The sequence below is a fragment of the Oncorhynchus tshawytscha genome, unplaced genomic scaffold (assembly GCF_018296145.1).
Source record: "Oncorhynchus tshawytscha isolate Ot180627B unplaced genomic scaffold, Otsh_v2.0 Un_contig_107_pilon_pilon, whole genome shotgun sequence".
NCBI classification, from domain to species: Eukaryota; Metazoa; Chordata; class Actinopteri; order Salmoniformes; family Salmonidae; genus Oncorhynchus; species Oncorhynchus tshawytscha.
The window spans coordinates 194,556-205,884 of NW_024609712.1; the positions used below are offsets into that span (position 1 = coordinate 194,556).

An 11,329-nucleotide genomic window follows, 5' to 3' on the forward strand; every position below is an offset into this window, starting at 1 on the left:
GCTCACACAGACAAAGTGTAACGCTTCGGCTCGCTGAATGCCAATAAGAGGACCTCGTGGCCTGCAGACGCACTAGTCAAACCAAATGGCAGCACAATATACTGTAAACTGCCTTATTCCTGGCAGCGCCTCAGACGCAGCAATCTATCGCTCCAGTCATGTACCAAACACACAGCTACTAGACATAGAAAAGAGTGAACAAGGCGTTATCAGCTAGGCCAACAGTTAATCAGGACTCGCTATGCGGATAACGCAACCACTTTGTATCTATCGTAGATGGCCAGTCATTTGCATGAACTGTGAAGCGTATGTCAAATCAGAAGAAAACAGTAACTTCACGCTGAACACACTACTGGAGAAGCTGTCTGAGTGTCTCCCAACAATGATACGTATTGATCCCGAAGTGAGAGTGAAACACACAGGCAGCTTGGGGGATCAACAGCGTGTGGCTTCATAGATAACAATTATTATTATATCATATACTGTATGTATGGACCATACAACCAACATTAAAGCCGAAATACGACCTGAAAGTAGCAACTAAACTTCCATAATGTCTCTTTTGTTCCTTCTGTTCCTTTCCCCTTGGTTCCTACAGTTGGATCTGCCCTACATGCCTAACAGCCAAAGCAGCTGGAGACATGCATCTAGGCTGAGGTACATAGTCCCAGTGACAGACAGGTGTTAAGAGTGATCATTAGCACACCATCACTGCCATCATGGTCTTACAGCCTCCCCCAGCCTTCACTTCAGCCTCTGGGGACATGTGTTGTTTAGCGTACAATTAGCTTGATATTATACATAGGACCAATTATGTCCATGTAAATTACCCAGTAGCTCTCTTGGTGTTGAATCTTTTCCCTGTAAACTTAGAAACGTACTGCGTTGCGTCAGCAACACCTGTGCAAGGAACAGAGAATAAGGTTCTGTTGTGGCTTGTTAAAACTCTAAAAATAGAACCATGGAGCTAACTAGGACATGGTCCGCAAGGAAGTAAAGCATTTATTAACTATCAACTATATTCCATTACCTAACTATTACATTGCCAAAGAAAAGCTCTTTTTAAAAATGAAACCTAAAACATTTTATTACACTATTTCCCACCTCCAAAAAAAGCTAAGATAAAAGGAGGATAAAAAGCCTTTGGAGGCCCCAGCCCCAATCCATTCATCCCTGAACCAAAGAGGTCCCGCTAGACAACACCGCCAGCAGCTGGCTGATCGATATGTCACAAAAGATCAGAGGTTAAGGCAGTCAAAAGATTGTTAACTAGCCATTTTATCTGCCAGACATTTATATCATTGTTTATGGTCCAGTGCTTCTCTTCAGTACCGGCCATGCTGCACACCTGTGCCTGGAACACTATGAGGGAACACTATTTTCCCACTGTTGATGACCTCCTGACCTGGCCCAGAAAGCTGCCTGCCACACCACTCTCTCTCTGACTGAAGTGACATCCCAGATAAAGTAGAGTACTTCAAAACCTGTACAAAATAAATAAAGAGAGTTGCTCTCTAAAATCTCCCAATACTGTAATGGGGAAACTCCAGAGTTTCAGCACACAGTGTCTTGTTCAGAGTTGGTTTACATGAAAACAAACATTTTGCATGTCTTTGAGAGCTTTTAAAAATATAATCATTATGATAGCTTTGCTTGGTTTTTGAGAATGCTAGCTACAGTTTCAATGTTATTTCTTAACAATGTCTTCAAGTTGTCTGATGTCTGTAATGGCTATACGTAGGTAAATCTAGCCAACTCACCGTGATAAGATATTTAGGAGCTTTTAAATCTCTTCTGAGCGGAGCACCACCCACTGATACTAATTTACTGACACAGAGTTGGATGGGATGTGAAAGCCACTGAAATAAACTCAATTGCACTGTATGTTGCATTGTTGCATGACACTGTGATTATAAAGTATATTTACTCTCAATCAAAATATGGTCATCTTCGTCACCCATTGGTGTGTGTGTGTGTTGTGTGTGTGTGTGTGTGTGTGTGTGTGTGTGTGTGTGTGTGTGTGTGTGTGTGTGTGTGTGTGTGTGTGTGTGTGTGTGTGTGTGTGTGTGTGTGTGTGTGTGTGTGTGTGTGTGTGTGTGTGTGTGTGTGTGTGTGTGTGTGTGTGTGTGAGTGTGTGTGTGTGTGTGTGTGTGTGTGTGTGTGTGTGTGTGTGTGTGTGTGTGTGTGTGATACTTGAGTGCTCGAGTGCAAACGTCTATACATGCATGTGAGTATCTCTGTGCATGTGTGTATGTGTTTCTATGTGTTTATGTGTACATGCATCTCTGAACCACAAAAGTATGCTGTGTATCACATGGGTTTGTTTGCTGCCCCGACTCTGTCTCAGTCTCTGTCTCTCTGTGTCCCTAGCTCTCTGTGTCCCTGGCTCTCTGTGTCCCTGGCTCTCTGTGTCCCTGGCTCTGTCCATCTGGATGCATTCCAAATGGCATCCTTTTCCCTATAGGGCTCTGGTCAAAAGTAGTGCATTATATAGGGAATAGGGTGCTATTTGGAACACACAACCTCTGTGTCCCTGCTGGCTTGCTGGGAGAGGGGAGGCCCTCAGTGAGTGTGGCTCACCCAGGCGGAGACAGGCTTCCTGCACATCCTTTGTCACACCATTTGGACCCTTGTGTCTGTGGCTCCACTGCTTCAGACCTACTTGGCAGCTCACAGGGCAGACAGACATCTGCTCCTCCTAACCTCCTGCATGGTGAACAGAGAGGAGAGGAGAGGAGAGGAGAGGAGAGGAGAGGAGAGGAGAGGGAGAGGAGAGGAGAGGGAGGAGAGGAGAGGAGAGGGAGAGGAGAGGAGAGGAGAGGAGAGGAGAGGAGAGGAGAGGAGAGGAGAGGAGAGGAGAGGAGAGGAGAGGAGGGAACCACCACTAGCCCACACCAGCAGTCAGTCAGTCAAAAACACTTGTGTCCCCATATCCTGTTCTGTCACTTGAGTTAACACCATGCTATAGATATGATCACATCTATGGGCAGAGTGAGTAACAATAGTGGAATAGTGGAGCCACTCAAACACACTGTCCTGAAATCCTATTATGTCACTTGAGATATATTGCATAAAATAACATATCATAGGCTAAGTATGGCAGGGTTGAAACATGGGTTTGATAGGCATCTGTAAGCCACCCTAGGACACTCAACTGTTTATTTCTCTTCATTTAACATGAGGTGGTGCCCCTAAAGCCACAAAATGGTTTTGTTTTTGTCATTCTTCCAAGACAATTATTTGCATGGTTTTATGCAAAGATCTAATTTCACCATGATAAGTCGACTAATTGCTGTGGCAAGCCTCAACCTGCAGTTTACTTCCGAGCATGGATCTTCAGCAGTAAGACCCTGAGATGATCAAGTTGCTTTGTAAATCACCACATTTAGAGTAAAGTTCTCCATCCCTTTCATCCGGCTACTTCCCCCTCAGACTCTCCTTCCCCTCATTTTCTACGCAGAATAATTCTAAAGAAGACAATATTGAGCACATTTTGTTTGTGCTCAGCGGCCCTGAATAACGCGGTCATTATGGCGGTGAAAGCGACAGGTTTGGAGTTTGATTTCATGATGGTAATATAGTCCATGCGTGTAGGAGAAAGAAAGCCCTAAATGGGGACATCTGTTCAATGTGACGTACAGTTAGTGGGGAGATAGGCGATCAGAAAGAACAACCTGTGCCCGGCCTCACCATATGAACTCAGGCCAACCCACCCTCACTGTGACTGGAAGGTTTATGGGAGAGAGTCTGTGCGCACAAATTGCCGACAAAGGGAATTGTTTTAATTGTAAAATCCGGATGGGTAAAACCACCCTAGTAAACATGTGAAAGTCAACTGACCATTTGGAAGTGTCCAATCTCTCTCTACCATCAATGATGTAGTTGTCCATCAGTGACATGTTGAAACATGTTGCATGGGGAACTGTGATCTTGCTGACCTATCAAATCAGCCTGCTTGATAATACAACCCAGCAATTTGTCAATGTGACATACCATGGTTTCCACACATGGGGACTTGTTTATAAAGATAACCTCTCCATCTTTCTCCATCATAGAAAAACGCAGCATCACATGTTTGCATCCCTTATGTTAGCTCTCATACCTACCTGGGATATTTAGGTAAGCACGTGACTGCGCAACCTTGTCAGTTGGCTTGAACACATGTTGTGATTAGACCACCGGTGGACGAGCAAGCCTCTCTCTCCTCAGTTATTCCTAATTAAACGCAATTCCCAAAGTACCATTTATCTTGCAGGAGACAGGGTCTACTGTTGTACCGCCTGCGGGTGGAGGGGATGCAGCGCTGCGCTCAGCCTCGAGCACTACAGACAGAAACATCGAGGGTCAATCGATATCAATATGGCGCCGAGTGGAGCACGGTATGTACGCCTCTATCTAGGCTACACATTGTATTTTTCAAATAATTTGGTGTATCTCTTTAACGTTTTTGGACTTTTTGTTGTTGTTGTCGTCATTTGAGCTAAATTGTTTCGGGAGAAATGACGTCAACTAATCAACTGATTGAGTTCTAGTATAGCTTCTGTTCTTATGGAAACTCTGTTTAGTTTTTTTTTATGGTTATCATAAATGTTAAATAGCATATTAGTGAGTTTTAAGTTTAATATTGGAGACCCAGTTTTCCCGAAATTATAAGCTAAATGAATGGGTTGCATTAATTAAGCTACAGGCAAGTTTTACAAATCTAAAGTTTGATTTATTTTCAAAGAAGGTTCTATTTCAAAATTTGCAGAAATTACAGTCAATAATAACCAATGATAAAATGTAAAACTGAGATGTGAAGAACTCAAAAGACGTGTTTTTAACATAGGCCTACTACAATTGTTAAACTATTTCTACAGTTATTGAATGAACACGAGAAATGATTATGTCAATATTAGACTGGTGCATAGACATGACACAGCACAACTGTTACTTAGGTGATATCAACGACATGTTTAGTAATCATTTTTAGTCCAATGCTCTCTGTTACTTAGCCTAGATATTTATTCATTTCATATTTTGTTTTTCCAGCACTATGGACACATTTTGACTGCACCTTGTTCGCTCTAGCAGCGTAAATTAAATCCAAAAAGCTGTTGTCCAATCGAAGAAACAGAGGAATTAATCAGATAGTCCATCTATCACACAGTGTAATAAAGGAAGAGACATGGGTTAGGCAGATGATGTGATGAATAATCCCTGGTCGTTTTAATTAACTTTTCGCTGTCTTGTAATGACCAAGCTGGTCAACAGACCCGGTCAATAAGCATGTTAATATCAAACATATAAAACTACGCATGATTAAAAACCTCCTGCGTTATTAAATTTGAAATTCAAATGAAATTTATGCTGCCAATGCACATTGCATGCTAATATAGCGAGGGGAAGAGAGAGAGAGAATGACAGAGAGAGGGAGAGCGACAGGGGAAAATGAGAGAGAGAGTCCCCGGGTTGTTATGGCCTTCAAGTCCCTGTTATGTAACGAACGGAAGCTATTATTATTATTATTATGTACATGTACTCAGCTACATGGGCTCATAACAGTTGAGATGTGATGGAACATATTCGATATTATCAAAATAGCTTTTAATTTTATATTTGATCGAATGTGTAAGATCCGCAAAGGCTGTACGAAAACAGACAGAAATGTGCATTGTATCGTTGTAATGCGCCTGTAGGCTACACTGTTTAATCTAAGATCCCATTGATTAATTATCAACGATATAATGAGGCTACACAGATCTCACCTGGACACACAAAACAGGGAAAGGTAAGAATGATTAAATTAAATGAAGCTAATTTCCTTTTATTTGAGATGTGGTCTGTTCTCCTTTATGCCTCCTCCATCTCTCTTTCTACACACACACACACACACACACACACACACACACACACACACACACACACACACACACACACACACACACACACACACACACACACACACACACACAGTAACTCCGTGGACTGATGTACCAATGTAAACGAACTACCTAAATGAAGTGTATAATTATTTTGTCATACTATGAAGTTAATGATAAAGTCAGTCATCTATTTTCTGGAATGCAGTGCATTGTAGTTTTAATCAAAATTGTCAAAATAATTGAATGCAATTACAGTAAAGTGACATTTTCAAAAAAGGTAATATTGGTCCTGCATGTGAAAACAGTGGAGTCTTTTGTAGGCTTCATAATCGTTGTTCGCATGAATTATTTAAAAGTAATGACAACAACATTAATGTAAAACTTCGAAGGGAAATACGCCACAGAGGGTTAGCTAAAACATCTGTGTCCTCAATGTAACACTGGTAGAAAGTGAAGCAAAAGCTTTGAAAAAAGGGATTTAAAATCTCCTAAATAGTCATATACAAATGTTTGATACCACTGTAATAACCACAAAATATAAATAACCATAACAGCAACAACAAATAATAACCTAATAACAATAATTACGATAACAATAAATAATAGCACAAGTAGTCTCATTTTAATCGTAAATAAATACAATTCCCAAATTTCCTCTTTCAAATTTGAATAAGTAATTATTTTCACTCTCATTTAACTTTACCTTCTTCCGTTCTTTTATTATGAAGAGGGTGGTGAAGGGGTGGAGAGCTGTCTGAAGTAGTCTACTGATGACCTCACGTTAGAATGTGGCAGTGTGGTGGTACAGAGGCGCTGATTGGTCGCCCGTGTCACAGCGGTACTTCAAAGCCGGAGAGGACCTACAATTGTGGTGGAATGGGCGGAACACATCATTGTATTGCACACCTCTAAAAAAACACTGCTGTGATTCATAAATATAAAAAGATCCTCTGAGGAGGGCACTTTTTGTGATGGCAACTTCACTTCTAGGGGTGAGTCTAAGGGGTTTCTTGCTGGTTTAATTAGTTATTTTATTGTCCAGCGGAGGGGATTAACATTGCTTCCGTCACACTAGGAAAGACAGTTCGTTGATTATGTTTTAAGCAAGTGGGTCACGAGTAAAAAGCTGAGATTCATTTCGCAACGACAGAGAGACGCGCGCGGGATATAACTTTCTACTGATGTGCACAAGACGCGCATGTTGTTGTACATGTCATATGTAACGTCATTTAATAGTTTTGTTATAGCTACATTTTGGTGCGTTCTATTTCATCTCAGTCTACAGGTATGTTATGACTCTGTTATGACTTGGAAAAGATGCCTGTTTAAACTGTCCCGCTAGTTGGCCTATTGCAAATGGAAATAGTTTACAAAGTAGCTTTTGCATTAGCACGGAATGAACTTTTCACCGACCAAATAATCATTGTTATTAGCCTACTATAGGAAAGGCTATTAGGCACCAACTGACCAAGCAAACTGAAAGGTTCGTTATCGATATCAACATGTTGTTTCTTGTCATTTCAGGAGGAGCCGAGGCTAGGATCGACTCCTTTAGCCATGTTGGCTGCGACATGCAACAAGATAGGGAGTCCGAGCCCATCACCATCCTCCATTTCGGATAATTCTTCATCTTTTGGGAAAGGCTTCCACCCGTGGAAGCGAGCCACCGCCAGCAGCTGCAGCCTTGGGTCCGGCCTGTCCGGTTTTGGAGTGTCCCGTAACGGAGCTGGTCTATCGGACTCGTTTGGCACCAACAGCTCGCCCGGATCCAGTGCCTTCTCCCTAACGTCCGGCAACTCATCCACGCCGCACTTTGGAAACGACTATTCTGTATTTCAGGCCTCCGTTACAAACAGTTCTCAAGAACCCAGCCATCAGCCCGTCTTCATTTCCAAGGTTCACTCCTCAGTGGACAGTCTGCAAGGCATCTACCCGAGAATGAGCGTTGCACATCCGTACGAGTCCTGGTTCAAGTCGTCCCATCATGGTATCCCCACAGGAGAGGTTGGCACCACCGGCGCGTCTGCATGGTGGGATGTGGGAGCGGGTTGGATTGATGTTCAGAACCCGAGTGGATCAGCTCTACAGTCCTCGTTGCACTCCGGTGGACTCCAGACATCGTTACACTCTCCTTTAGGGGGCTACAATTCCGATTACTCCAGCCTAAGTCACTCAGCTTTCAGTACAAGTCCCTCTCCACACCTTTTGACAACCGGACAACACCTGATGGACGGTTACAAGCCGGTGTTATCCTCTTATCCGGACTCCAGTCCGTCTCCATTAGGCGGAGCAGGGGGGAATATGTTATCTGGGGGGCCAACGGCCTCTCTAGCGGGGTCTCCCCGGTCCTCCGCACGGCGCTACTCTGGCAGAGCCACCTGCGACTGTCCCAACTGTCAGGAGTCGGAAAGGCTGGGGCCGGCAGGAGCAAGTCTGCGGAGGAAAGGGCTCCATAGCTGTCACATTCCGGGCTGTGGAAAGGTTTACGGCAAAACGTCGCACCTCAAGGCGCACTTGAGGTGGCACACCGGAGAGAGACCGTTTGTGTGTAACTGGCTGTTTTGCGGGAAGAGGTTTACGCGCTCTGATGAGCTCCAGCGACACTTGCGCACGCACACCGGGGAGAAAAGATTCGCCTGTCCGGTCTGCAACAAGAGGTTTATGCGGAGCGACCATCTGAGTAAACACGTAAAGACTCACAGCGCCGGGGGCTCCGCCGGGTCTGGCTCTGGCAGCGGGGGAAAGAGGGGAAGCGACACCGACAGTGAGCACAGTGCACCGGGGAGCCCTCGATGCCATTCCCCCGACCTGTTGCAAGCTCCCGAATCTACCCCGGGAACGGGAAACGAACGGCCTTTCTAAACTCTCTCGACTAAGTATAATATCTGAGAAAAACATATGATCTGAGGGAAATGGCTAAACTACAGTGGACATACGTCGAGTATGCGTAATTATGCTAATGTGTGCAAGTTGAGTTAATCAAGTGATTTAGACTACTGATCAAATGATATCTCCTAGTAGCCTATTGATGACGTGGGTGTACAGGTCAAATACAGTACTGGTAAAGTAATCCTGAAGGCACACTGGAACACTGGGGCACAATGTAAACACATCAGTGTTCTTCTAACGCACAGACTGATCCAACCGGGGAGGCCTATACTTTGGTGTATGTACCCTTTTGAGTGTTTTTACGCAACATGGTTATTACATGGGTATTACAATAAGCAAGAAATAGACAACGTTGTTCTATCACTTGGTGATAATATGTGTCCTGCAATATCGTGTTACTGCTGTGCTGACGTACTTTTATTCAAAACCAAACTGTGGCACTTTATTAGCCTGTTGAACACTGAGATGATCAGTACGCGTCCTTTTCGACGGCTCCTTTGTAAGGACAAATCACTGTAGCTAAACAGCGGTGATTCACGTTTTCTTTATGTCCTGATCTACCCTATCGAACACATCACCTGTTTATTATTAATAATGGCGGAAAGTTATATCACCTGTTGGTCAAACGCTCCACGGATACTATCAGAAAGAGCCTGTCCAAGTTTGTAATGAATACTTACATTTCACGTCACTGCAAGGCTGTATATAATGAGAAATGTAATAGCCTAGAAAATTATTCCGCACCAATGTAAAGGTGAGTTATGTATTTGTCCATGAGACGATTTTGTATAGTCATTTCTAGTTGTACATTTGGCTCTAGTAAATATCTGAACATGTACGGAAGTGTATTTTGACATTATTGTTTTATTTTGTTTTGTTTGTTTGTCAGGATATAAAAAATGTTATTGTGGGGAGTTATATTTAACCACGAGTTTTACTTGTATTTCTGAGTCTTTTAATAGACGCACTTTGAATTTATTTGTAAGAAGATTTCGAAATCATTCACTGTTTATTATTCTCATCTTTTAATTTAAGTAAGCATGTTGTAAAGTGACGTTAAATTCACAAGCATCATTTCTCAGAGACTGGCTTTCTAATTTAAGCCACTCAATAAAGTCGGTATGGATTCAGAATCAATTCGTTTAGACTGAGTTTGTTGGCTTCCTAATTGAAATTGAACACGTCATTGGCACAGTCGACAAAGCTATTCTCTGCCATTTAGAAGTAGGCTAAAATTGTTACTGGTAGAGCCCACCTAAAATGTTGCTATGCTGTGGCAATTTCATAAATAGTTGACATAGGCCGATGCTGCACGTTAATTTGTATGTACAATTACAAGTTCATTCAATCAAATGTCTTTGATTCTCCGATCTGCTGCTTCTTAAACAAATAAGAAAGTTCAAACAAACTATTTAATAGAACATATTCTTTCATCAGAATTTCATAGCCTAAACCATAGGTTTAGTTTTTCTTAATAAATTAGTATTAGCGCTGAGCTTTCTTTCTGTGATGTTTTACATCCAGATGTGCAAAACATTTTATATAAAAACAAATAAAATTCTATATTTGAATGTATGTAATGAAATTGTTATTACCGATGGGCAATTATAATTAAAGTATATAGAAAATTGTGTCACGCAGGTGACGTTTCCACGCCAAGATACGTGTCTGACAGTTTGGGTTGTTTGAGTAAACGAACATCCACATTAAAAACAAACATTTTAGCTGGATTGCATGACCATGTTTGAAAAATAAATACTGTAACTACTATTTTTAGTATTATAATTTTCTTGTGGTCCTATCTCATTTTCTGAACATAAAAGCTCGCGTCCAGATAAAGAAAATGCTGCGTGCTTAAAACCTGTTCCATATTGGGTTGCGAATGTAACGTGTCACTTTTAGAAATAGACAGAAGTATTTTTTCCATTCTAATATGTATAAGTTTACAGCACTTGTTAATTTGCCATAAGGTAATATGTATAGGATGTTATTAATATCAGCATTATTCAAACAAAACCAAATATAAAATGGGCAAAAGTCGGATGAAAAAGTTGAGGCGCAAAACTTTTATAGATCCGTCAAATAATTTCCATCATAATACTTATATTTATTGTAGTGCAAAACTTCTCTAGAGCCACAAAATTATTCCCACGAAATAATATATTATATTTATTGCTTAAAAAACTATAGTCTGTCTATAGTATATATTTCAGTAATCTCGGCAGTGGCACCCAGAACCAAATCAACTACTGGATTTGGGAAACAGTGCAGCGGTGCATGTTTCACCTGCTGTGGGAAAAATGTAGGCTACGTTAATATATAAAACTCTTAGAACTCTTAATAAAACAAATATGTAACGAAGTGAATACATTGGCAAAGAATAATACATGTCTCCCCAAATGTTTTAGGTTGACTTGACTGAGAAGAGCATGTACGATAGGGATAACTGGTTCATCGCTTCATGTTGGGCCTTTTGAAATAGGCCGACATCGTTTAACACCAAGCCTGGGACTATCGCGACTATTACGATTTTGATGACAACAAACATATTTTAACGTGTTTTTTAAAATCATTTT

The 11,329-nt window shown here is 41.7% G+C and overlaps 1 protein-coding gene across 3 annotated transcripts; it reads left to right on the plus strand.

The window, feature by feature from the left end:
- Window positions 1-2,956: 2,956 nt before the first annotated feature.
- Window positions 2,957-9,890, plus strand: sp8b (sp8 transcription factor b). Of its 3 annotated transcripts, none has more exons than XM_024389096.2 (2): window positions 2,957-4,379; window positions 7,389-9,890. In XM_024389096.2, the coding sequence occupies exons 1-2, from the start codon at window positions 4,296-4,298 to the stop codon at window positions 8,724-8,726; spliced, it is 1,422 nt and encodes a 473-aa protein (XP_024244864.1). In that variant the 5' UTR covers window positions 2,957-4,295; the 3' UTR covers window positions 8,727-9,890. The 3 variants fall into 3 exon arrangements, with proteins under 3 accessions (XP_024244864.1, XP_024244855.1, XP_024244872.1); XM_024389087.2 differs by lacking the exon at window positions 2,957-4,379 and adding an exon at window positions 6,280-7,149; XM_024389104.2 differs by lacking the exon at window positions 2,957-4,379 and adding an exon at window positions 6,280-6,856.
- The last annotated feature ends 1,439 nt before the right edge of the window (window positions 9,891-11,329 follow it).

Bases quoted from the DNA above. Each gene is read 5' to 3' on its own strand.
- sp8b (XM_024389087.2), top strand. From the start codon at position 7,063: ATGTTGTTGTACATGTCATATGTAACGTCATTTAATAGTTTTGTTATA. The intron at 7,150-7,388 runs GTATGTTATGAC...TTGTCATTTCAG, and splicing joins TATTTCATCTCAGTCTACAG to GAGGAGCCGAGGCTAGGATC.